At 39.5% G+C, this 27,007-nt stretch overlaps 2 protein-coding genes and 2 long non-coding RNA genes across 5 annotated transcripts in view; 1 reads left to right on the forward strand and 3 right to left on the reverse strand.

The window, feature by feature from the left end:
- The window catches only part of LOC135694921 (guanine nucleotide exchange factor subunit RIC1), a 72,357-nt gene that overhangs the window by 35,499 nt on the left and 9,851 nt on the right, over positions 1-27,007 (forward strand). Inside the window, exons 16-28 of the mRNA XM_065213808.2 lie at positions 18,038-18,145; positions 18,614-18,729; positions 18,979-19,107; positions 19,684-19,783; positions 19,942-20,063; positions 20,403-20,449; positions 20,867-20,991; positions 21,612-21,754; positions 23,371-23,457; positions 24,312-24,359; positions 24,591-24,627; positions 25,131-25,314; positions 25,891-25,983. Coding sequence (XP_065069880.2) covers positions 18,038-18,145; positions 18,614-18,729; positions 18,979-19,107; positions 19,684-19,783; positions 19,942-20,063; positions 20,403-20,449; positions 20,867-20,991; positions 21,612-21,754; positions 23,371-23,457; positions 24,312-24,359; positions 24,591-24,627; positions 25,131-25,314; positions 25,891-25,983 — 1,339 coding nt within the window. The remainder of the gene's footprint in view (positions 1-18,037; positions 18,146-18,613; positions 18,730-18,978; positions 19,108-19,683; positions 19,784-19,941; positions 20,064-20,402; positions 20,450-20,866; positions 20,992-21,611; positions 21,755-23,370; positions 23,458-24,311; positions 24,360-24,590; positions 24,628-25,130; positions 25,315-25,890; positions 25,984-27,007) is intronic.
- On the reverse strand, positions 1,394-4,657 carry LOC135695803 (uncharacterized). Of its 2 annotated transcripts, XR_010517300.2 has the most exons (4): positions 4,274-4,657; positions 4,022-4,085; positions 3,781-3,905; positions 1,394-3,412 (listed from the first exon to the last, which is right to left on the reverse strand). It is a non-coding gene; the product is annotated as an uncharacterized LOC135695803 (long non-coding RNA). The 2 variants fall into 2 exon arrangements; XR_016143948.1 differs by having other exon boundaries at positions 4,022-4,657.
- LOC135695802 (uncharacterized) lies at positions 5,388-9,994 on the reverse strand. Its single transcript, XM_089109744.1, has 3 exons — positions 7,827-9,994; positions 6,164-7,702; positions 5,388-5,982 (listed from the first exon to the last, which is right to left on the reverse strand). The coding sequence occupies exons 1-3, from the start codon at positions 9,870-9,872 to the stop codon at positions 5,566-5,568; spliced, it is 4,002 nt and encodes a 1,333-aa protein (XP_088965870.1). The 5' UTR covers positions 9,873-9,994; the 3' UTR covers positions 5,388-5,565.
- LOC148959823 (uncharacterized) lies at positions 10,149-11,187 on the reverse strand. Its single transcript, XR_016143950.1, has 3 exons — positions 10,970-11,187; positions 10,620-10,682; positions 10,149-10,455 (listed from the first exon to the last, which is right to left on the reverse strand). It is a non-coding gene; the product is annotated as an uncharacterized LOC148959823 (long non-coding RNA).

Genomic DNA, 27,007 nt, shown 5'->3' on the forward strand with positions numbered 1-27,007 from the left:
TCTGCGGAGATAATTGCCCTCCGCACAAAGAGGTGGCGGTTAACGACCTCGCTGACAAAGCCTAACACGCTTAACGACCCGATGTAACCTTTTCTCTGGAGAGGCAATCAGGTCCGCAAGCAAGGCAACTTCCGCCGAAAAAAAGTTTGTTTTGAGGATTTTCGACCAGGAAAACCAAGACAGAGGGAGAAAAGAAGCAAAATCCCAGACTCCCACCGACGGACGGGGTCGAGTGGAGAAAAGAGCGGGACGTTGGCAGGGCGCCTTTAAACCGATCTCACACGAACAGGGGTGAAGTAGCTGCGACCGTGATCACCGTTGCTTGCCCCTTATTTGCATAGTAGCATTTTAGTACATTGAGATCTGGGTGGCCCGCCGGCCCGCGAAAGCCCGAGCCAGTGGACCGCCGGCCCGCGGCACGCCCAGCCAGTGGACCGCCGGCCCGCGGCACGCCCAGCCAGTGGACCGCCGGCCCGCGGCACGCCCAGCCAGTGGACCGCCGGCCCGCGGCACGCCTACCCAGTGGACCGCCAGCCCGCGACACACCGAGCAAGTGACCCGCAAGCCCCCGCCCAACCCTAGGTGCAAATTAGCAAAGAACGAACTAACGCCATCCCCAACACACAAAGCCCCCTCACACAAAACCCCAACACACACGACCCCAACACACACGACCCCAACACACACGACCCCAACACACACGACCCCAACACACACGACCCCAACACACACGACGTGCCCCCCGCAGAGGCGTGGCTCCCCCACAAAAGAGGCTCACGCCAAAAAGAGGCTGTACCTGCTCCCCCGCAGAGGCTGCAAGAACCACGCCCTCTCCCATCACAAAATTCTTCCTCAAAAAAAAGTGCAAAAAACACTCGCACTCCTGCAGAATTCAGCGAAAAAATCACTCGCGCTCCTACGCGATTTTTACTCGCACTCCTGTCACAGGCGCTAGAGGGCGGGGAGGAGAGGCGAAAAAAAGGTCCCCGCCCTCTAGCGCCTGTGACAGGAGTGCGAGTAAAAATCGCGTAGGAGCGCGAGTGATTTTTTCGCTGAATTCTGCAGGAGTGCGAGTGTTTTTTGCACTTTTTTTTGAGGAAGAATTTTGTGATGGGAGAGGGCGTGGTTCTTGCAGCCTCTGCGGGGGAGCAGGTACAGCCTCTTTTTGGCGTGAGCCTCTTTTGTGGGGGAGCCACGCCTCTGCGGGGGGCACGTCGTGTGTGTTGGGGTCGTGTGTGTTGGGGTCGTGTGTGTTGGGGTCGTGTGTGTTGGGGTCGTGTGTGTTGGGGTCGTGTGTGTTGGGGTTTTGTGTGAGGGGGCTTTGTGTGTTGGGGATGGCGTTAGTTCGTTCTTTGCTAATTTGCACCTAGGGTTGGGCGGGGGCTTGCGGGTCACTTGCTCGGTGTGTCGCGGGCTGGCGGTCCACTGGGTAGGCGTGCCGCGGGCCGGCGGTCCACTGGCTGGGCGTGCCGCGGGCCGGCGGTCCACTGGCTGGGCGTGCCGCGGGCCGGCGGTCCACTGGCTGGGCGTGCCGCGGGCCGGCGGTCCACTGGCTCGGGCTTTCGCGGGCCGGCGGGCCACCCAGACCCCGCTTTGGCGGGGTCGTCAAGAATGGAAACTCAGGCTAGGTGGGCCTTGCAAGACCCCGCTTTGGCGGGGTCGCCAAGAAAGGCTAGTTTACTTCCATTCCATAATAATAAAAATCAATAGCATTAAGTAAACACTTTATGGAGGATTGTAGTCTATTTACAATAACATTCAGTAGAAACTTTTCAGTGGATTGTAGTCTATTTAGATAAAGTGTGGGAACTTATGACATATTTTTTTTAGAACATGGACTAAATCGAATGAGTATTGAGCTGTCACCATTGGGGCTTGTTCGTTTGCCGTTTTGAGAGAAACTTGAAATGGGTGTCAGAAGAGAGCAGAATATATGTATTGTGAGGCTGAAGGACATTATTGAAAAATTGCAGTATTAGGGAAGGATTTTTTACATAATTTGTTATTAGAGTGAAGGTGGTTGCTAAATTGGTGAAGGAAAAGTGTGAGAGAGCAGTTAAAGTTTAAATCAATAACTCAGTAGATTATCAAAGGTGTGATTTTGCTGTTTCCGTGTGCTTCAAACATTCTGTTGTTTATTGGTAGCTTCAACGTTCTTTACGTGCACATTAGGTTTGATGTTGTGGAAATGGTTCTTTCATACTACAATTTCTGACAATACTCAGGCATCTTAAATTGCGACCCTGGTTAGCCTAGCCTAATTATTGCGTTTAATGTGCGAACCTTGTTACTGTACGTATTATAAGTAGGTCTATCATCCAGGACTGAATTAATTAATTTATTTGCCAAATAAAAGGAATTTGGAAACCATTCAACTGTTGGAGAGGTTGGTGGTGTTCGTTTTAAATGTACTACTAAGACCTTGTCAATTAATTGTCCATAGGTCAGATGATTTTTCGAGATTATAATCATGTTAACGCTATTTTTGGTACAGTTCACATATATCTAGCTACTTTCAACAGAATCTTCCTTTCTGATTCAAATCACGTGATTTCATTGTTGCTAGGTGGTGTGTTAATATCAGCTCGGGCGTTTCCGCCTCGTTTTGACATTTTAATACCAATGGATGAGGCCTTCAAATTTGGTAAAGCAATAGACTTGTTTTTTGGTTGCCCCCGACCTCCATTTTATATGGAGAAGCTCAAATTTCGATATTTTCATGAAGAGGCATGCAGCAAAGTGATTTATCTATTTCGTCTTCACCCCGACCAAATTTGAAAATAAATTAATGTTTATATGAATTTTACTTAATACCTTTGTCTAAAATATTGGCGAAAGAGAATATGTATAGTTCCACAAATGTTTCATTTTTGAGCACTTCCACTAATGTTTCATTTTTGAGGACTTTTTATCATGCTATAAAACTTGACTGATTATCAACTATCCTTACTTGTGTTCAATGGCAGATTTCTAGCAGAAAAACAAATATTTACTTCATTATCGTAATAATTATGAAAATGTTTGCTAATGTTGAAAAGAACAACAATTAATAGTTAATACTGCTCAGGCAACGGCAGAGTTGAGAATCCTCAAAACAATATGCACATTTAAAGCAAAATCTAATAGATGTTTTCAAAATATTTGATATGATGGAAGTTGTATATTTGAAGAAAATTTTGGAGTTTGTTTTTGAAGCATCTGTTTCGATAAATTGAAAATAGGTGAACATTTTTGAAGAAAGGGGGAGGGTATATATGCGAGGATTAGGAGAGAATTAGGGGTAGATTAGTTAAATACTATAGTTATAGTTTTTTGCGTGTTCTGATTTTCTGTTCTTTGGTGGGTGGTACTGCTGCTTGTTTGGTTCCGACGTCTTCGTTTGGCAAGCTTTACGACGACGATAGATTCGGCTCTAGAATGGAGGAGATAATTATGTTTTAGATTTAATTGTAACGTAGAATAACGAAGTATATGGAATTGAGAGTTGGATTGAGTTTCTTGGTAGAAATTTTTGGAAGGTATTAAATAGTACAGGATAAGCTTTTCAGTACATGTAAAATACTGTTATCAATAAGGGCGCTGTTTAGGGAAAGCGTTGAGAAGGTAAAATTTTAAAAGGTAACATGCTAAACAATTTTGAACAAAAGTTCTAGTAGGTATCTTTCGTTTAAAGTTTACGAAAGGAGATTTATTCATAAGGTTAATTGGGAATGCATTAAAAATTATATTGAGAGTTGAAGAAGATGGAAGGTATATATGGGATTGGTGGTAAGTTCTTACCTTATTTTATGGAGATATTTCCCATCGGGTGCTGCGAGGTGGAACGTGATCTTTCGTTTTATATGGAGGCATCTTGCGATTCTTACTTTCGTTTTCGATATGGGTTCTGGTATCCACTCTAATTGCTATAACAGAAGTAAATAGAAAAGTTATTGCTCATGAGGGGAGGGTGTTCGAAAATACCAGTGGGGTAGTTTGCAAATATAGATTAAGGGAGGAGAGGATAAGTAAATATGGTTACCTTTGATTTACTGCCAAGTTTAACGGTAAAGTATTTTCCCATTGCAATAAGGTACAGAGAATAGCTGTAGAGAGATATAAATGCGGATAAGGAAAGGAGGAATTTTTCTGCGATGAGATGAGTGCAACGAAGATAAGGGTTTTTAAATTAAAGTTTTTAAAAAAGGAAATATGTAAGTTTGTATCATACGTTTTACCAGTATTGGGAAGACTGAGAAAGGGTTTTTGAAGATAATGGAACTGTAATACTCACCTTTCTTGACTCACGGTGCAGACGTTGTGTGATTTATAATAGAGAGACTTGTTGCGCTATTGAAGATTAAGGTTTGCTTATATATAGCTGTGGGGTAGAGTGGGTTTAATGCAAATGGGAAACATAAATTTTAGTGTTGGCATTAACTACCGTAGATGTTTGCTTGTTGGGATGTGTTTACATGCTCGGTATCCGTAGAGGGGATGTTTTGTATTTGTAATGATGTTGGAAGATATTCTTATCGGCAAGTTATGTATTTTAATGCGAAACGGTTAATTTATTGTGTTTGGTTATTTTTCATTGTGCTAGTTTAATGGTTTCCTTGCGAAGTCTGAAAACACCGTTAATGATATGGGATTAGAAAATTTGGGCGATTGTCGAGGTTTGGGGGTGGATATATTTTGCATGGTATTTTGGTGATAGCGCTAACTGTCTAGAACTGAAGGGCCGTGTACTTTGGGTGGGGATAGAAAAAATAAGTATAAATAATCAGGTGTTGGGAAAATTAAGTGTGTTTGTTTATTTGCTAAAGTATCTGATATTGTGTTCTATAAATTGTAATTGAGAATTTGAAGGTAGGATTTAGAAATGTATAAATATAGAGAATTACAGTTGAATTGTTTCTTATGACGAAAATGCGACAGTATACAAAGAGAGAATTAATATATTGTTCAAGAGTCAAACAAAATCTGCCAGTAATTACAATAGTAACAATGTCATATACGAAAGTGTTTATGATTTAACTAAATATATTTCTTTATAAAACATAAGTGGTGCTTGTAGATTTGATAGTTCAGCAGGTGGTGGTTATAGAAAATGATTTAGTTTGCAACATATTTAGAGAGGGCCCACGTGAGGGGGGGGGGAGGAGTGGGAGGGCCTATGGCCTGATCTATGTCTTCATTAGGAAAAATATTTATGTAGAGATCTGGTTTTGAAGGGCTAAATTCGAGCTTGATTTATGGAAGCTGGCCTCTCCACCTTGAAATTCGCGGGGTGCGCTGTGTTAGAATAGGTAAAGTCTAGAGTTAAACAGCTAAAGGTATTATTTTTTATTTATTGTTTCGGATAAGGGAGTAAGGTTTTTCTTCTTTTTTTCTCTTTGTTGGGGGGTGGAAGGTAGGGGTACATTTGAAGTGGATAGGGTGTTGTACTCTAATTTTTGAAACGCTAGATTGTTTGTGTACTTTTTAAAGTATTTATAACAATGATAGTATTTGATGGTAGTTAGTACTACAAAGATAAATTTCTGTGTATTTCAGTGCGTGCGAATGGGTGAATGGTTGTAAAATTTATTGTAGGACTTCAGGGTATACGATGTTTTTTGTTTTGTTACCTCGTGGTAACATGACTTTGATCCCTGCAAAGGATTTGGCTCTTGACATGGCTACGTATAGCTGGCCGTGAGTAAAAACGGGCTCTGGGAGGTAGACACCAACGTATCGTAATGATTGCCCTTGTGCTTTGTTTATAGTTAGACAGTATGCCAATCTCACTGGAAATTGTACTCTAGCAATGTCGATGGGGAGGGCGGTATCTTTGGAAGACATTGTGATTCGTGGAATCATTACATAGCGTCCTCTGTGTTCACTGGCGATGACTTCTGCGCAAATGAGATGACGTTGCAAGTCGCGGACAATGAGACGGGTTCCATTGCAGAGACCTTTTTTAGGGTTGATGTTCCTTAGTAAAATAATTGTTGCACCGACCTTGATGTGTGAGAGAAGAAATATAAATTTATTTTTACCGTAGTGTAGGGGATTTTTGTATAAGGTGAGGAGACGACAAATTGAAATGAAATGAGGTTTCGTTGGTTTATGTTGCTGTAAGGAGAAATAATTTAAGGGGGGGGGGGGGAGAATTTTATGAAAAGGAAAGAAATGTTATTACCTTGAGCTCTAGCTGGTGAAGTGGCATACCAGTTGGTGTCTGGATATTGAGGAACTCAATAGGATATGCTAGAGCTTCTTCGGGATCATCAGTAATCACCCTATCGGTACTGAAAAATGTTTGAGTTGGTGCATGGATCCTTTCCAAAATGAGTTGATTGATGTCATGAGATGCCTCATTGGTGGGTGTCAAGCAGCAACGTTCTGCCATTGCTACTGGATCGCCCATTATGTCTGGCTCTCCAGGTGGCGGTGGTGGATAGAGAAAATCAACAATCTCGTCGAGTGACTGCACCAACATGTGGTCAGGAATTGTGATGTCATTGTTTTCATCCTGTGGCTCTTCTCCATTTCCAATTCTTAAGAGCCAATCTGAGAATTCTCGGTATCTTTCGTCTTGCATGGCTCTCATGTTTCTGACGAGTTGAAAGTTGCGGAAATGGGGCCATAGAGGTGAATTCTTCATGTTTTCCTGAACGATTCCTTCTCTGCCTGCTTTAAGAACAACTGGGAGAACCTGTCTAAAATCACCACCAAGAAACATGAATTTACCTCCGAATGGTCTATCAATTCGGGTAATGTCCCTGAGTAGGATATCTACTACTTTTAAAGCATTGACTGGGATCATTGAGGCCTCGTCCCAGATAAATACAGTGGTTTGTAAAAGCTTTTGAGCTTTAACACTTTGTCGTTTTATATTGCATGTAGAGTCAGGCAATAAGGGGATGGGAATTTGGAATGTAGAATGTGCTGTGCTTCCGTTGATCAGCAATGTGCTTGCAATGCCTGAATAAGCAACACATTTAACAGTAATTCCTAATGCCTGGAGGTTGTGGACAACTGTATTATAGAGGAAAGTTTTACCTGTCCCTGCTGGACCGTCAACAAAGAAGCAGTTGTTTTCGGAATGTGTCTGAATAGCTTCCATGACGGTGTCGAAAATGTGACGTTGTTGATCGTTGAGGCGGTGCAACATTTCTTGTCCTTGCTCTCTTTCTTGAGCAATGTCGATGTTTTCCTCATCTTGCTCTGGATTCTGGAAATTATCTGGCAGCTGTGGCAACTCAGAAAATTCGGGATCTGCGATGGATTTCCCGTGGACTTTTAATAGGGTGTTAATGTCCCAAAGGCACAGGTACATATGTCTGTCCTGGAAAGGTATTGTTGGGTCATTATGTAGGTGGCGGTCGTGTCTGATGTAATCTTCAGACATTGATTCTTTGAACTGATCAAATAAAGTTCTGATGTCAGCTGGAGTGTGGAAAATGATCAACGTTGCGAAGAGTTGTCTCATCTGGTATGGCATGTTGATTATTGATGCCTCTTGTAGGCAGTTCCTGTGCTCGGCATCGTCATCCATTAAACCCAATGCTCTTGCTGCATCCTTGAATGTTTCTAGGAGTTCACCGTCGACTGTTCTCAAATCTTCAAAGGATGTTGGACCTCTACAGTGGAGTAGAAGAAGGCGCAAGGCATATCTTTGTGGGTCGGATGGCTGGACCTGGTACATTCTTGCAATTATTGTAGAGACTGGCCGTACCTGTAAAGAGTAGATTGAGATTTGAAGAGTTTTTTGTTATGTTTTTTTAATTGGTTTATTCTCGAAGTGTGGATTAAAATAAGAATGATTATGATTGTCATAGTTGCTTTTTTGTAAGTGATACCTTTCGTTTCCATGCTTTTGTTCGTTTGTCGAATGTATAATGTTCAGGAATTTCATGGTAAAGGTACTGTTGTGCCTCTTCGTCATAATTGTTCAAGTGGAACCAAGCTGTGAGGGTGGTGTCTTGGTTTCTCTGTAGAACCTGCTCTTCGTGTCCTTCTTGGAAGTAGACGTTGTGTTGGAGAGGGAGGTGTACTGCAAGTCGTATGACGGTGTGACTTCTGTCGTGCAACTTGTACTGCAGTATTCTGAACATTGCATGATGTGGTCCAATGTATCTTGCGTTGAGATATTGAAGGATTTCATCATGGTTGATGGTGTTCTCTCTGATCTCAACGTGTGCACAGTCGCTTCCTTTATGGATATATTTAAAGATATATTTGACACTTTTGACACTTGTGCACACTTCTACATTCATGTGGCAGTTGAATTTCATGAGCAGATGAGGGTTGTAGGGGACAACCCAGGAGTCATTAACCAGGTTGCGACGAAGCTGAGCTGCGTGTTGACCGCGGCGTTTGTATTGTGGATAACCGTCAACGTTGAAGTCAGTGCGTTGTTTTAATGGCTTTGGAAAGTTTCTGGTACATTTTCCATCTGCCATGCAGGGGCTATGTGGATCAAGATCACCACATGGACCGTGGATCATGTGTTTCTTGACCATGTTATGCAACTCTTCGTTGTTATCAGGATCAGGGATTTCAGCTGAGACAAACCTGTCGACATCTTGTGCATCGCGCGGTTTGTGAGCTTCTGAAAGAAAAATGATCATATGAGCATGGGGCAAACCGCGTTTTTGAAATTCAATTGTGTAAACATACGCTTTGACGTGGCCTAGTAGATTTCTCTCTAGGATGTCACGTAAAAGCTCCTTCAGTTTTAAGTGAAAGACACGAGTTATAATGTCGGGTCTGTCGCTTGGTTGCTGGTGTGGGAGGAGGTTTTCAGTAACCTCTGGCCACCTTGGATTTGCTGTCATTGTAAGAAAGATGTCTGGTTTACCATACTTTCTGACAATGGTCATGGCATCGTGGTAGTTCTGGTTCATGTTCCTTTCACTACCATGAAATGTGGAGGGCAGAATCACAATGCGGCCTACATTTGCATGCTCTTGTTCTGCCCGTGCGTGAATGTGATCCATAAGGCCTTGATATGAATCAACTCTCAGTTGAGCCTGGTTCCTTCTTATGAACTCTAACTCGTTGCCCTCGATTTTGGTGAATGCGTCGACCAGATACTGTTGAAACAGCAGCTTTGAACGGTGAATGGTGCAGAATTGATCACGAACTGCAACCCTGAAAGCATAAAATTCATTCAATGATATGCGCTGTCTTGGATTGGGAGCCCTTGCCCCTTGGCGGCCTTGTTCGCCAGGGGGAGGGTTGCGTGGAAGTTGGGTGTGCCAACCTTGCTCACCGCTGAAAAATAGAAGAGGGTAAGTCATGGGATCTGCTGCTGGAGATGTTGCCTTTATTTTGACTGTGTTGCGCTGGTTGTTTGGGTAGGTCTCAATGTCCCTCTTTGCCGGGTTGGGAGGCGCTCCCTCATCTCCAACATAGACAGCTGCTATTTCAGAAACTATTGGGTCATTATAGCGTCGATCTTGCAATGCACGGCGGGCTATGATCATTCTTATGGGTAACAGCGGTTGGTTGTTTGCAAGTGCTAGGGCTCGTTGTTCCCGAATGACTTGTCCGATGTTCCTATACTGCCTTGCAAAGGGATTAACGGTGGTGAGTTGATTTTGCAGCAATTGGACAACTTGAGGGTTCAAGTCGACATTCCTGGGGTCAGCTAGGCGTTGTTGCAAAGCCTGGTCAGTGTCTAGAATGTAGAGCTGGCTATACTGGGGGCGTTCATCAGGGAGGGGCTCAACAGCACTTGTAAGATGGTAGGCTTGACCATGGATTGTTATTACTCTAGGACCTCTTCCAGGATGATGGTCGATAGGAGCGTTCCAGGAAGCCATGGCGAATGCGCAATTGTAGTGGCGGATATTTTCAAGAAAGTGGCGTGATGATGCCGACTCACCATTGAAGAGGTCCATTATGTTTTGTGCTGGAGGGGTAATCGGTGGGAGGCTCACTCTACCTCCAAAGCAGCATTTGGTGTATACCCCTTTCGTGTTTCTTTCTTCTTGAAAAAATTTTCCGCGACAATGATTGCAGAATTGATTCATAGGAGCTAAATGATGTTGTCTTGGTAACTGAAGAGGAACCGGTGGCTGGACAGGTGCAGGTGGCTGAGGAGGAGGTGGTGGCTGAGGAGGAGGCGGTGGCTGAGGAAGAGGTGGTGCTCGAGCAGCGAGCGGTCCCTGAGCAGGAGGTGGTGGTTGGGCAGGAGGTGGCGCCTGAGCAGGAGGCGGTGGCTGAGCAGGAGGCGGCGCCTGAGCAGGAGCAACTGCAGCTCTGCGTGCTTCTAAAGGATGATAATCTTGTTGACGGGGCAGAGGCTCGGGATGTTGTAGCGGGAGGTTTCCATCTTCAGGTTGTTGAGCTTCGGGAGGTTGTTGATGTTCTAGTTGTTGGCGTTGCTGGCGTTCTTCCCGTCGTTGGCGTTCGCGTCGTCTGTTTGCTGCAAGAGTTAGGAGTCGCAGACGTCGGCGTGGCATTTGAAGTGATTAGTAAGTACTGGGAAGATAACATAAGGGTTTTGTTATGAATGTGTATAAATATCAGAATAAAGGGGAAGGGGCAGTAGATGAAAATCTGAAAGATAATCGCGAAAAATTTGAGAATGGAAGAAGTTTTATAATGAATAACGAAAGCATACGAAGAACGTGCAAGGGGCTTACGTGAAAATATAGTGTCAACTCGAGGTGCAATTAAGCGTGTGGCGGACTGTTTATCGTACAAATCTGTAAAAAAGAGGAGGAAAGTAGCAAATTTGAAAAAGAAGTGCTATAAAATGAATGTAGGAATATCCGGGGCAATTTCTGAAATATAATTGGATGTTTAAAAAAACGAAAATATGCCCAGAACGTGTCAAAACGATTTAAAACAAAACGTAGAATTTCTGATAATATCAGAATAAAGGGGAAGGGGCAGTAGATGAAAATCTGAAAGACAATCGCGAAAAATTTGAGAATGGAAGAAGTTTTATAATGAATAATGAAAGCATACGAAGAACGTGCAAGGGGCTTACGTGAAAATACAGTGTCGACTCGAGGTGCAATTAAGGGTGTGGCGGACTGTTTATCGTACAAATCTGTGAAAAAGAGGAGAAAAGTAGCAAATTTGAAAAAGAAGTGCTATAAAATGAATGTAGGAATATCCGGGGCAATTTCTGAAATATAATTGGATGTTTAAAAAAACGAAAATATCCACAGAATGTGTCAAAACGATTTTAAACAAAACGTAGAATTTCTGATGATATGAAGGTTTCAATAATAAAGAAAGCATACAAAGAACGTGCAAGGGGCTTACTTGAAAATATAGTGTCGACTCGAGGTGCAATTAAGCGTGTGGCGGACTGTTTATCGTACAAATCTGTAAGAAAGAGGAGAAAAGTAGCAAATTTGAAAAAGAAGTGCTATAAAATGAATGTAGGAATATCCGGGGCAATTTCTGAAATATAATTGGATGTTTAAAAAAACGAAAATATGCCCAGAACGTGTCAAAACGATTTAAAACAAAACCTAGAATTTCTGATAATATCAGAATAAAGGGGAAGGGGCAGTAGATGAAAATCTGAAAGACAATCGCGAAAAATTTGAGAATGGAAGTAGTTTTATAATGAATAATGAAAGCATACGAAGAACGTGCAAGGGGCTTACGTGAAAATACAGTGTCGACTCGAGGTGCAATTAAGGGTGTGGCGGACTGTTTATCGTACAAATCTGTGAAAAAGAGGAGAAGAGTAGCAAATTTGAAAAAGAAGTGCTATAAAATGAATGTAGGAATATCCGGGGCAATTTCTGAAATATAATTTGATGTTTAAACAAACGAAAATATGGCCATAACGTGTCAAAACGATTTAAAACAAAACGTAGAATTTCTGATGATATGAAGGTTTCAATAATAATGAAAGCATACAAAGAACGTGCAAGGGGCTTACTTGAAAATATAGTGTCGACTCGAGGTGCAATTAAGGGTGTGGCGGACTCTTTATCGTACAAATCTGTAAGAAAGAGGAGAAAAGTAGCAAATTTGAAAAAGAAGTGCTATAAAATGAATGTAGGAATATCTGCGGCAATATCTGAAATATAATTGGATGTTTAAAAGAACGAAAATATCCACAGAAGGTGTCAAAACGATTTAAAACAAAACGTAGAATTTCTGATGATATGAAGGTTTCAATAATAATGAAAGCATACAAAGAACGTGCAAGGGGCTTACTTGAAAATATAGTGTCGACTCGAGGTGCAATTAAGGGTGTGGCGGACTGTTTATCGTACAAATCTGTGAAAAAGAGGAGAAAAGTAGCAAATTTGAAAAAGAAGTGCTATAAAATGAATGTAGGAATATCCGGGGCAATTTCTGACATATAATTGGATGTTTAAAAAAACGAAAATATGCCCATAACGTGTCAAAACGATTTAAAAACAAAACGTAGAATTTCTGATGATATGAAGGTTTCAATAATAATGAAAGCATACAAAGAACGTGCAAGGGGCTTACTTGAAAATATAGTGTCGACTCGAGGTGCTCACCTTTCTTGATTCACGGCCCAAAGCTTGTGTAGTTTATGACAGTGAGTGTCTTCGTTTGTTGTTGGAAGTTAAGGTTGCTTTTTATACACTTCTGTGACGGGTTGGATTTAATGGAAGTGGGAAATATCAATTTTAATGTTGGCGTTAAGTACAGTAAATGTTCGATTGTGGTTAAGTTTTAGAGTTCTTTATGGCGTTGGTATCCGTAGGGGGCATCCGTAGAAGGGATGTTTTCGTAAAAAGCTTTATTGATTCTGCTTGGTTATGCTTTATCGTGTTAGTTTAATTGTTTCCTCGCAAAGTTGGAAAAACGCATTAATGATATGGGATTTGAAGTGTTTGTATGATGCGGTAATCTCGAGGGGAATATATTTTGCATGACGTTTCAATAATTGTAGGTTTCGGTGAGCTAGGTGGGCGTCCTTAAGGCAAAATAACTTTGTGATTGAGAATAAATTTTCCTTGTTTGTAAATAAATCTTTTAAGGGAGATCAAGCAGGGCGAAGGTCCATGTTTCGATTTTTATTGAGCAGTTTATGCTGGAGAGCATATAGTAATGAATAGAGTGCAGCAAGCAAAGAAACACCATTTTAGTTAATCAATTGTAAATTCTAGTATTGCGGAATATTATTTAGGAAGCAGTTGTTGCAGGATATCAGATGCTGAGGGATTTGGGAGACAGTAGAAAAGTTGAAGAGCTCATGACAACTGGAGAAATCCAGGAGGCAAGAGAAGGTTTGAAAGGAAAGATGAATTTAGAGTAGCAACCGAATTACTCGGTTGCTGAAGAGGGGCCGGGCTGAGGTTCTTGCAACTCGTCAACTTCGGCCATCGAGAGGAGCTCCTCGTTTTTGCTGGTGTCTCCCAAATCAGATAGCATCTGCTCTTCCGTTTGGAATTCAATTTTGAGTTTTTTTAAAGAGTTTTCGAGTCCCGTGAGCCTTGATTCGGTGGACAACAGATGGCCTTTCATCTTTCTAAGCTCTCTTTGCTGTTTTTCGATGTTTTTCGCCATTTCATTGGCATCTTGATTTAGGCAGGCAATCATTAATTTGATGTTATTTATCTGGGTGGATGTAATCTCAAAGAGATCGGTTGTCTTCGTGGCCATCCTGCGGTAGAGGAACGCAGGTAGGAATTCAGTTCCTGAGTATTGAGATACGAAACAAATAAAGAAATATTTTCATGAGAGCTTAAGAAAAAAATGAAGAAGTGTTTTTGATGAAAGCTTTTGTTTCATTGACAGGTATAATGTGGACCGAAAAAGAATAAATAAGGTTTTTGAATCGATAAAACGGATGAGCAGGTCAATGTGTATTGAAAAGAGGGAGGTTGATTTCCAAAATGTGAGAATAGAGAGCAAATTAGATGTTGCCAAAAAGATATTAGGTAACTCAAATGTTCGGAAAAAGAAAATTGCTTACTGAAAAAAGGTTCAAAATCCAAAATTTCTTGATCGGCGAGAATGAGTGTAAACGGAAAGCGAGGATTTTGCACTAAAATTGAAATAATGTTTGTACAGAAAAGAATCTATAAAAATTTGAAATGTTCTTTGTACAGTAAAGAAGAAAATGACATGAAAAAAATAAAATAGAAAACATGGTTGAACTTACCGAGTTACCGAGTTCAGTTTACGTGAAGCTCTTTGGAGATCAATGAAGAATTGAAATGCTTGTTCGGTAGTACGTATTTAAATGCTTACACACATGAAAGTTTACAACGTGCATTTCAGTGATCAAGGAAATATTACTGTTTAGTATCTTTTTTCTTGATCATTACCAGTTTGAGGTCTAAATAATTCCTCTATTTCGGGAGTTACTTATAGTTTGTGCTAGATTTGCAAGCGTGTTTTCTACATTAATAGGCTTGGAGGAAAGTGCTTATTTTTAAATGAGAAATTTCAGGCATTATGTTTGATGCTATGATGTGCCTGATGAAAATATCTAATTTTGGTTTCAATTTGTTTTGGAAACGACTAAGGGCGTTTTTCGCTTCATAAAAATGCTCTCGACTGACTTTTTGTGCCTAAAAGAACGGCGGGGGAAGGCATGACGCAGCAAGTTTAGCAAAGCGAAAAAGTTGGCTTTCCACCGTGGAGCTTTGCAGAAGGAAAGGTTAATGAGTGCCCAAGTATCGCTAACGACCCGCACTGACAATTAGGTTGGCGCTTAATGATCTCGCCTGAATGCTATAGCTTTATTACGAAGGGAAACGTCCTGAACCAAAACAAAGTTTGTTATAAAGTTTTATTTTCCGAAATTTCGCTGTTTTTTGCATCCAGTTAACTTCAAAAGCAAGTTTTTGAATGTTCAGTGGCCCAGGTCGTTAGTGGCTACGCTTTTACGACGCCATTTTGAAAATTGCTCGTTTCATGACGGGCCCCGTTGAAAATTCGCTTTCTAAACTTTCGCTGGCCATTTTTATGGCGGGGCCCATTGAAAATCTAAAAGTTTATCAATTGGTTAATATATTGGTGTTGAGTCTGTTGGTGTTGATTCCATGCAAATACGACATTCCTTTTGTTTTTTTTAAGCGGCCAGTTCTTTGCAGTGAATTCAGGTGTGGAGGGGCCCGTACCCCACTCGGACAGAATTTGATTACCTTTTTCGCATACGCTCCTCTAGTCGATGCTAAACTGTCCATTTTAGCTAGAGTTTTTTTTGCGTTTAGTTTGCTTTGAATTTACATCCAAAGCCCTTTTGAAAATCACGGAGTTGATGGAACGCGTACAGCTAAATCCGAGCATGATAACCATAAGCGCTTAGTTTAAACAATGAGATCGCATTCTTAGTACTTATAACGATCAAACTTTCGACCAATCACGGTCGAGCCAGAGTCCTAACACAAAGGATTCGTACACTGCTGTACTGTACATTACAGTACAGGGCAAAATCATGACAATCATAACTTTTGCTCGTACGATGCTGAGTTTTTGGGAGAAAGGTGTCGCATTCGACCGGTTTTGATTCCCAAAAATTCGAATCGAAACTCGCATCCAGAAGGGAGAACCGAGCTGTGACGCAGCACCGTTTTTGGTGCCAAAAAAATCGATGGTGATTAGCAGAGCCTTGGCAGAGTAACTCTGCGGAGATAATTGCTTCTCCGCACAAAGAGGTGGCGGTTAACGACCTCGCTGACAAAGCCTAACACGCTTAACGACCCGACGTAACCTTTTCTCCGGAGAGGCAATCAGGTCCGCGAGCAAAGCAACTTCCGCCTAGAAAAAGTTTGTTTCGAGGATTTTCAGGCAGGAAGACGGGACCGAATCGAAAATCGAAGGCCAGCTGCAGACTCACGTCGACGGACGGGATCGAACGGAGGAAAAAGCGGGACGTTTCGAGGAGGCCTCGAAACCGATCTCGTTCGAAGAGGCGTCGAGTGGGTGAGACCGTGTGCAGACGTGCTTGCCCCTCATTTGCATAGTAGCACATTCGTTGTTTCGAAGCTAATTTGCATAGTAGGATTTTAGTATATTGAGATAGCACGGCTTTTGCAATGTACGAAGAATGTGGAGGAATGGTACTTCGATATTATGAATTGGCGATGTGGACAAAACTGATGATGATGATGATGATGATGATGATGATGATGATGATGATGATGATGATGATGATGATGATGATGATGATGATGATTGATGATTGATGATGATTGATGATTATGATTATGATTATGATTATGATTGATGATGATGATGATGATGATTGATGATTATGATGACGACGATGACAATGATGACGACAACGAAGATTCCAAATGTATTAAATGTCTGAACTTTTCTAGATGCCCTTCCAGTCTGTTTCCCAGACAACTAAGAACCTTTATGCTCTATGAGATTGCGATTCACAGACTTAAAATACCTAAAAAACGGTGGCACGAGCTATGACTCGCTAAGATTACAGAACTCATTTATTGGGGCTCTGTGAGTGGAACCTAACTGGGAATCTGTTTTTTTATTTGACGAAGGACATTTTTTAACACGAATAATTATTCTTATTCGGTTGCTTTATCAAAATGCGTTTCGCAGATTTACACTTTCTTGATAAACAGCAGGGAATGCTATGACGCAGTAAGTTTACCAAACCCAGATCTTTGAATTCCACTATCAACCTTTGCAAGAAGGAGAAATCGATGCGTGCCTAACGATCCCTAACGAACCGCGCTGACAAAACGGTTCCAGCATAATGATCTCGCGGCAGTGCAATTACTTGATTACGAAGGGGAATCTATCGTACGTAATTGTGAGCAGCCAAACTTTTAATTTCGTAAACTTCCTAGTTGCAAGTGCAAAGATTTCTTCAACTCGGCAATTCAACTATTTGATGAAGAAATGTAGTCACAGATCCCAAGATTATTAATTGATTATTCCCGTAACTGTTGGTCTGACCTCACACGATCCAAATTTATATTTTTCTTTACGTTATTCCTGCACCAAACTATCTTATCCAACATATTGACCCTTTCTTTAAAAAAAATATGGGGTCTGAAAAATTTCGAATGAATTTTGGATCAACCCCAGAGAAAATTGAAAAGTCCCTGCAAGCATTTTGTGACAATTTCGCAAAACCTGGAAATCTTCGAATAACTTTCACCGACTTTGCAAAACTTGCGAAAAACTAAACAGATTTCAAACACTTACAATATATTTTCCACGACTCATGCATGAAAGTTGATTCTTGCAGAAACTCGTGAAATCGCATATTGCCGCACTTTCTTTTGTATCCTACATAGCAAATTGCAAATTATACGTCTAATTACGTTGACGCTTGACAGGATGAAAGCACCATTCTCGATTACGAGAAGTTTCTGATCTATTCTGGCTACCGTTCAACATGCACGTGCAGAACCAATTTTAACTGCACAACGTCATGAGCAAAACTAAAGGTGATTGGTCGAATCTAGGAGGATGACCACAAAGGGGATCTCAGGCTAGCAGCCGAACCCAATTTAATAGCACGATTATAGACCTAAGTGTCGATTAGCGAACCTCAATTGCCCACTTAATCGGGAAACTCACGATTCTCGATTGTTCGTTTGAGAAAATTGGGAAAATCCTTTGATTTTGGCATTCTATGCCTGCATTGTTTCGATTGTCTCCCGCCTTTGAATTCGGCTTCTATGTTTCCATTGTTGAACTCATCAAAATGCCGATCCATTGTTACACAATTGGCAACAATTCTACATATATATATATATATATATATATATATATATCTATATATATGGATGCCCATCGAGCTGAGCAAAATCCCCCCTTCATGTACTCATTCTTCGTACATAAAAATAGGCCAGTTGCAAAGTGTTTTCACATTCAAAGCTGAAAAAGAGCACGAGGCATCTTCTGTTGTAAGACTCGGCTAGCCAAAGTTAGTTTACCAAAATCAAGGTCATACGTTTGACGATAGCCTTCAGTACCATTTTCTTCTTTCGTCTTCTATATAAGTCTTATCAAGACTTATATAGAAGACTTATCAAGGCATTTTCGTGTACTTTCGATTTTCAAAGCGCTATGTTTTCAATATGATTCAGTCTACGCAATCATTCCTAACATTTCTAAACAGCTGCTACAGTCACCCCCGTCTTGTTATCAGAAGTGTCTTTGATGGACCACGTTCAGCATCCTCTCATCGTTACGTCATTAAGTTTGACTGGATTGAAAAATGAGCAAGGTAAGTTTGGATTTTTCGATTCTTTCCTTAGCGATCCAGCACAAAAACCTCAAGACCCCATTCCTTCATGCTGCATCTGTTACCTGCGAGCTATTTCGTTCTTAACGTCCCTATGTCTATGTTTTACTCCTTTTACTGAAGTTCCAGTTTGCCATATTTACATTATATATATTACTGTAAAGGTCCAATCATATTTCATTCAAAATTAATTGAAAAGCCAGTGGAAAAACTACATTATTTTTGACCTTGACAATTGATATCAATATGTATGCAGACATAGTTTTGTACATTTGTGAATCCACGAGAATTTTATTATTTTACGCATTTAGACAACCTTTGCAGAAACACCAATAACTAGCTGGGTATCAACAAGAATTTAAGCAGTTTACTGAACCATTGTCACGTACTAATTCTTTACTTCTTAAAAGGTCCTAATTGATATTTTTGGCACTAATGAATCCCTTCTAGCTGCATTAAGCGCGTCTACAGATGGGTACGAAGCGAATTCTCTAGTGATGAATGTCGCTGGCAGAATTATGATGTTGCAGAAAGACAGACCAGCAGCTGAAAGAGGTGGCAAACAGGTCTGTTTTACTTTTGGTCGTTGCGTAGACACGATTGTTCACGTTTGTCGTTGCCTAGACACGATGTTTACATGGAAGATACAGTATTGCTTGCGCATATCTTTGTGTGATTTGCCAAAAAGTTTGCCTTTCAAGAATGTTCGATTGCAGGGGGAGGGGATGATCATTTAGGCATCATTGAAAGTCGAGTAGTTGTCTGTCTCCAAACAGCATTATGCTGTAATGTGGCTAATTTGCTTCTTTTTTTAGGTTAAATTTTTATCACCAGTCGTCCTCGCTTCCTGCGTTGAAAACGTTTGGTACATGGTCGATGTTCACTCCAATAAGAGACACTTGTCAGAATCCCTCTGGCTTGCTTGTGGGTCTCAGGGAATGAAGGTATCAATGTGATTGACATTTTTTGACTCTAGGCGTTGTAAAATCTGAATACATGACGACAAAAACTGTTTAGGATGTTTGTCGTGTAGGATGGTCATCAAGGGAAGCAGGTGGAGATGGTAATAGGCATTTCTAAGATTATTTGGATGGTTCTATCACAAAAAGTTTTTCTATTTACTCCAAAATTCTTGCAGGCATAAGACATTTTTGCCAAAAGTTGGCTAGAAATTTGATTAGAATTTATTGTTCTTGTTCCTAATTTTTCAAATCAAGTCTGGAACATTTAGTGCTTAACGATGTTTCTGGAACATTTAGTGCTTAATTTTAAAGATTATACTTTAAGTTTGTTTATGGTTTACGTATCACGCTGCTTAACCCTTCTTTTATGTTTTTCCTAAAAGCAAGGATTCACTTGTCATTTAAAATTCTTTAAAGAAGATATCCCCTGCCATAGAACCATCCAATCAATGATTGATATAATCTTGCACTATCTTCTTGCATTCCTACTTTCCACGAAACCATAGATACTCAATTGCACACATATTTTCTTCTTAAATCAAGAAACTTTTCTTGCAGGCGTGGCTGCCTTTATTTCCGATCAATGATGGTGGAAGATCACTTGGGTTTCTCTCGAAGCGCATCATGCTCCACTTTGATCTGAATGTTTACCCGCTTTGTGAGTTTAGATTGCAAGTCATATGTTAGCTATTCTTATTTTACGTGCAGTGTTAATGTTGCTCTTTGGCTCCATCACGGTAGTCAATGGCTTCATTTCAAAACTAGTTTTCTCAACACAGAGTTTTGCCAAGTAAGGAAGATCTTTCTTTGCCGTAGCTGTGCTTTTTGAAGATGCTGTTATCCTTGGCATTGGAACAGACAATGTCTCTGACAGCCTGTCACCTGGTTTTTCGTACAAGAATTCACACATGTTTTCATCCTACAGCCTTGAGAGGACGGTATGTCTTGTCCTTTTTGCATCTACTTTTGTATGCTTTGTTGCATAATCTACTCATAGTATAACTTGAAGACACTTGGCACAAAGTTTTGTTTATGTATCAAGATGCTTCAAAACTACTACACAAAAGAACTATCCTGCCCTTCCAGTATATCGTATTTTTTGTTGTCAGGGTTGCAAATAGGATAAGAAATATCTCAATTGCGAGTAACCTAAGAATTTTAATTTCAATTGACAATAGAAATAATATCTTACTCAAGTCCTTTCTTTGCTTAGAATGCTGCTTGTTTAATGAAAAGGATACAAAACTGATGGCGATCTTTTTCCTCTATTCTTTTAGACTCAAGTTTACTTGCCTCACATCTTACGGCAACTTTTGCGAAGAAAGTGAGTGAAAGAATCTACCTTCAATGTCATTATCAATCGATGAGATTGAATAAAATTAACATCATATAAGTCTTCAAACTTCATTACGTTTTTGAAAAAGAAATCAGGAACCTGAATCTTCCACACCTTTTAGGTTTATTGCAAACCAAGAAAGTAACAAATTCTGCACAGCCTTGTCAATCAATGAGAACTTGATAATACGCATTTTCAATATGGGGTACGAACAAGTAAGAACACCTTTACTAAGTCCGTACAATCAGACTTGCCCATTAAATCTAACTATAAGGAACTAAAACATGGGTAAAATCACGTGCCTGCTAGGCGAGGCTATAAATAGCAATCTTAGGCAATTCTGATTTTCACCAATCATTTATGAGATTTTTCTCTTTTTGTAATGAAGGCTCTGTCTCTTAACAGTTTGGGAGTGCATGCCCTGGAAATAGCAAGAACGTGTACAAATTTGCCTTACTTCACTCACGTATTGGAACTGATGCTGCATGAAGTGCTGGAGAGAGAGGCCACTGCTTCAGAACCCATTCCTGGTATTTAACCTATATTCTAACTGCATTCGCTGTCTTATGTTAAACTTTAGATTACTGAAGCTTACTGTTGAACTGTGAGAAATTTACTTACTAAGAAGCAAGATCATAGTCCTATTGAATTTTTATTAATAATGTAAGCCAATCAATCCAACACAAAACTGTATTAAACTTCTCAATGAAGATCGCAGTACTTTTTTTGCTTTCGTCTGTGTCTTGTATAACAATTGACATTTCAGTTCATTTTGAAAAACATTAATTGATAGGAGAACAGTCGCTGGTTGCCCATTTAAGTCCTGCCCTGATTATGTCACTCGCTCACATTTTCCCCCACTATAAAAGTATTATTCATGTATTTCTCAATACATTTTCCAACAGCAATCATAAAGACAGACCTGTAGCCACGATTTCCCTAAAGGTTGCCACTTCCGCAAGAGGGTACCTGTTTCTCTATATTTTCGTGAACCGGGGCCGTACATACTCAGGGGGGGGGGGGGGGTGGACTTTCGTACTCAGTGTCCTTAAGCAATTCAGTTTTATAGTTTCCCCTAGAGTAAGTCAGCCTGATAGTTTTGTATCCAATCTTAATGTTTAATTTCCTAAAATTGTTCGTTTTTTCACAGACCCATTACTTCCAAGAATCGTTGCCTTCATCCAAGAATTCCCTCAGTACTTAGAGACCGTCTGTCATTGCGCAAGGAAGACTGAAGTTGCTTTGTGGCGACACTTGTTTTCAGTCGTCGGGAATCCAATTGATCTTTTTAAGGTAAAGTTTGTTTTGTGTTTCCAATTTCCTTCATATTTTCATGGCAGGGCAAATGAGAGAAAAATGAAGCCTACAATATGTGTATTCTTTAGAACAGATATCTTCTTTAACTACCTTAACAGCATTTTCAGGGAAGGTTTTTTTCATAATTTACCCCTAAAGACAGGGTACACATTTTCCTAAAATTTTCTAAAAAAGCAGGGGTATAAATCCGTAACGTTTTCAAAAAGGCATTTTTTTAGTACTGTCCACAGTTTTGTCGAATTATTTGCATCACTAAAAAAAGAATGAATAGATTTACAATCCCTCTGTTTTGACAAATATTTTCGAATGTCTCCGTTCTCGAATGGCACTATCGTTTGGACTTGTATGCAAAAACAATGACAGCATTATAGGCATTCGTGTATAATGCGGTCTTGCATTTCCCTTACTTTTCTTCTGTTACCCAAATATCCGTTAAAAACTGCCTGGTTTCAATTCTCAACTCAACTCTACCAATTCTTTGGTACCGATATAAAACATTATATTCCAAACCACAATATTTTTATTCAATCTATCTGTGTATTCAGTATATCTCTTAAGTAGAATATACACATCTACTGTTTTACTCTGTATCAAGGTGAATGAGTTAAACTGGTTGTTGGTAGGTCCCTTGTTCAGAAACCTCTACCATCTTCACAAGGATCTTTCGATTCCCAGAACATTATTATCAACCGTTTAGCTTGTCACTGTATTGGTGACGTGTTTTTTAACCATCGAAGAGGGATTGTCGATCCATGTTTTTTTCGTCATCAACAGCTTCCATCATAACAACATTTTTGCTTTTACTAATCATATAACGAGCTCGTATAAATCTTTTTCTGTGAATTAAAATTCTAATGTGCACGAGTCTGCATTTTTTATGGATATCTCATTACTATTCTTTCAAACTTTATTTTAAACCTATTAGATTAAGCATGAAGAAGTTTATTGTTTCTTTTGGTGTGCAGGTCATATTTTATGATACACACTCAACTAGTTGCTGTCGTCTGAAATGTACTCGTAACTCACAAAAAAGCGTACTGAATAAAACAGTGTTTAGTTCACTAAACGTTTTAAGAGCATTTGAGAAAACTGCAGCTTATGTTCTTTTTGGCTTATCGCAAATGGTTTTAGTATTAATGTAATTGAGTTTAGGTTTCCCTATCAATCAACTAAAGCTTTGTTTGTGCCTTTGCATTCAAAAGTCAAGACCTATCTAGTTTGCACCACTGAGCCATGCAAATGATAACTATCTGGTCAAGTTGATTGAATTTTGATGTGGTTTTCTGATGAGGGTTGACCTAAACATCCTGCTTTCTACAAAGTATAATCAATTGTTGTTGCAGTCTTGATCTTTGAATATGGATTCTTAGCTTTTGAAATGTGCCACCAAGGTGGAAATATTTTTATGTGCAAGTTGGTAATTGACTGTTGCTAGGTCAAGCTGAAAATTTTGATGTGATGTGGTCAAGCTATATTTTTGGCTTTGAAAAATTATTTTCATACACAAGCAAGGGTTTAGCGAGTTCTCTTCTAGTAGCAAACACTTTTGTTTTATAACGGGATTTTTACTAGAAAATTATGATTCGTTCTAGGAATGCTGTGACTCCCAGAAATTAGAAACAGCTGCTTCATACCTTATCATTATACAGAGCCTTGAGCACCATTCTGTGAGCCGCCAGGTAAGATTTTTTGGAAAGGCTGTCCATACAACTTATTGTACGAAGTTTAAAAAAACTTTTTTCTGATTGAAGTAACACATTTCCACTTTCAAGTTGAATGCAAAAATATTGCAGACAGAAAACGGAAATTGAATAGGAAAAATTTATGGGGTGGAATGCCTTTTATTTGTTCTATTGAGGATTTAAACAAGATTTTAGTCTTGTCTACTTCGCGTTAACTGGTTCTTTCACGTTCAGTGTTCAATTTGCTGTTAGCAATGTGTTATATTTTCTCGTCTGAGTCTGGCTTGGCTGTATAGATAGAATAATCAGTTGGTATGCTTTTTCATACGAATTATTCATACTTGGGAACCCGATTGGCCTTCTATGCACGGTATTATACAGGGACAGCCAAGTTATAAAGTCAATGTATTTGATTCCTAAGAACAGCAAGATTTTCAATTATTGTTTCCGGTTACCACTTAAAAGCAAGGAGCTACAAATCTATTCCTGATTAGTGAAGTTGTCTATTTATGATTCTATCTTATGGTATCAGTGATGACGACGAAGCCAAAATGCAATGCGGATGATCCTTAGATAATTTAAATAATGGACAGAGACAGTAACAAAAAACTGAAGCAAATTATCAATTAAATTTCTATGTGATAATTGCATATTTAACATCGTGTTTATCAAGATTATTTAGAAGTCAGATATAGATGAAACAAATCATAAGATCGAAGTATTGTCTAGATTAGTATTGTCTTTGGTTGGTAATCCGCCCTATTTAACTATTCGATTGTTGTTGCTTTCCCCCATTTCTCCCCACTTCTCTATGTTAATTGGTTTCATCCATTTTTTCTGTTTTATCCCAGCATGCAACATTGCTATTAGAAGCTTCGCTTGATAATGACAAATGGGAGGTGAGGAAGTCCGCACTGTTATGACAACCCTTAAAAATTTAATCTGCGAATTGGATACTTTACTTACCTACCTATCAGTTGATGACGAATTCTTTCTTCCGCGTGGAATTTTTTGACTCTCAGTTATTTAATTTCATGAATAATTCAATATCTTATATTTCTTTCAGATATTTTTATACGTTATTGTTGATGTTATTAAGTCTTACAGTTATAGTTGGCTTTCTTTTCTAGCTGGCAAAAGACCTTGTGAGATTCTTAACCGCCATAGGTGAGCCCGTTGCAGAACTTGTAGTCATTTTGGTACTTTGTTTGCCATAACATCGAGCGTAGGGGAGTAGGCATAAGAACATATCTCTGTACCTTGATTTAGAGAGCTTTTACGCGGCCTGCAATATTTATGTTTCGAAATTGATCTATAGGGACAGAGGTGCTTCTTCGTACAATGAAAAAGTTTGATGCCTTTTTGAAAGCAGGTTCAAAAGTCATGTTTAATGAGAAATAACAGAGTTGTTTTGATACTCTTGATAAGTGACATATGCCTATGTGTAAGGATCATGGCTGAAACCTTACTGGTTATTTGGTAGCTATCAATGACTTGTCTTTGTCAACCTAGAGCCACAATTTGCTATGCATACTTGGTTAAACCCTATTTACTATTTCTAACTCTTTCTTGCATCAAGCCCTTGTTTTGACGGTTACTACTTGACTTTTCCTAGTTTGCCTCATGTTTATTTGAACATATAAATTAAATGCCCACCCTTTGTATCGTAGGCAAAGGCGATCCGGATTCACCTCCTCGCACCCCTCATCACAAATCATTCCATCATCCGATCATGTCAGAAACTGATGAAAGTGAAGGTGACGTCACGCCGGTAATGGTTCCTGTCCACAAACCGCCTTCGCGCACAAACAGTGGCAGTTCAACACAGTTGGCCAAGGCTGGTGGGAATACTGGGTTAGTATTTATTTTTCTATACGGATTGAGCATGGAATAGAATGTTTCTTTTCTTTGGTATTAAGGTGCAAGAATGATAGAATATTTAAGAAAGTAAGGTGCATAGAATCAGTAGAAAACTGACTGTCTGGATATCTAGATGGTTGCATAAATGAATAACTCTACAATACTATTCACGCTCGTATTTCTACTGAAAAACGTTTTTCCCCATTGATTAATAGAGATGGCTCCATAGAGGAGATGGTACTGTCTGAAAGAAAGACTGGTAGTTTTCTAGAATTTGAACGAAGCTAAATTTTATATTAGCAGAAATCAGTCATACTTTGTTAAGGCGTATAAATGTACACAAAGCAGTAAGATCAGGTTTCTTGAAAGATTAAACTCTTATAGAAAAAGAGATGGATACTTAGAATCAGATATCTGAAAAACAATCACAAGAGCATTTTAAGTAAACTTTTGCTAGCAACATACTATATATTATTTTACTTGTAATTATTAATTTTAGATATCCTTCCAAATATTCCCCACCGCACTCGATAAATTTTTCTTTTGTTAATTGCAATTTTTATCTCTAAGGGGCACTACTCCAAAGGAAAAAGTACAGAGACCTAGTCTTTTGAATAGAAATTCGTCCCTTTCAAAAATTATGGATTATCCATCTACGTCAAGGTATGTTCATAAATTTTGAGAACTGGAAGTAAATCTTTGTGAATGAAAACCAACGAAAACCTACATCATGGGTAATGACGTCAGCAAAGAATGATTAAAGGACAAGTGACACACTTTTCACCCTATCTTTTCTTTTCATTAACTTATAGATCATCGTTTAGAAGTAAGTTTTTCCTGGTTTAGAACAAAAAATTCTAATCAGGGGGCGCAGGAGGCGCGATTTTGCTTTTTATCACGTGACCCTATGACGTACATTGTGATAACTCGGAATTTTCCTGTCATTATTAGAGAGTCTGCAAAACACGACGCGACAGGTCCAGACGAACTAAATTCGTTTAGAAGCGTGTTGTAAACATTAATATTGCACTGTATACCAGTAGCAGCAACAACAGATTATCACAATCTACGTCACGGTGTCACGTGATTCATTTCCCGCCATAATTTGAAAAGGATTTTTAAGTAGGAAAATGAAATCAGAAAGGAAAAATATTTCAACAACACTCTCATACAGCATTTTACTTTAAGTTAAAAGAAAAAAAAATTTGGCGCCAAAAGCGTGTCACTTGTCCTTTAATTAAACTGCATGTATAAAGAGAAGATATATACTGACATACCAATGAAAGATTGAATAGCATTGCTTTTTTCATTCCTAATGTTACCGAGCTTTAATATTGATTAGCGGTGATATTGCTTTTGTGTTATCTATAAAAATTAATCAATTTATCGATTGAAATAGATCGAATTTGAATGCTGATTAATATTTAGATTAACACCATTTTATCAAATCATTGGCTTTTCATGATTGTGTTACTGATAAGGAAATTTGATCAAGATGATTTTAAAGATGGTTATTCATTCCATATCCGTTTTGCTCTACTTTTCCCAGCGCTAAGAGCATTAAGTGTCTGTAGCCAAGTATTGTTTTTTGGACCCAGCTAAATATGCATTGTTGTAAACGCTGGCTGGTATCGTACGGTTAAAATTAATTTTCTCAGAATGTACGTATGAATGAAAAATCTTTTTA

This window comes from Rhopilema esculentum, chromosome 8 (assembly GCF_057945365.1).
Source record: "Rhopilema esculentum isolate cy_ngs chromosome 8, ASM5794536v1, whole genome shotgun sequence".
Taxonomy (NCBI): domain Eukaryota; kingdom Metazoa; phylum Cnidaria; class Scyphozoa; order Rhizostomeae; family Rhizostomatidae; genus Rhopilema; species Rhopilema esculentum.

Coding starts and splice junctions, on each gene's coding strand:
- LOC135695802 (XM_089109744.1), bottom strand. CDS start 9,872: ATGGACCTCTTCAATGGTGAGTCGGCATCATCACGCCACTTTCTTGAA. Junction 7,703..7,826: donor CAAAAGCATGGAAACGAAAG/GTATCACTTACA, acceptor TACTCTTTACAG/GTACGGCCAGTCTCTACAAT. Junction 5,983..6,163: donor TTCACCAGCTAGAGCTCAAG/GTAATAACATTT, acceptor TCACACATCAAG/GTCGGTGCAACAATTATTTT.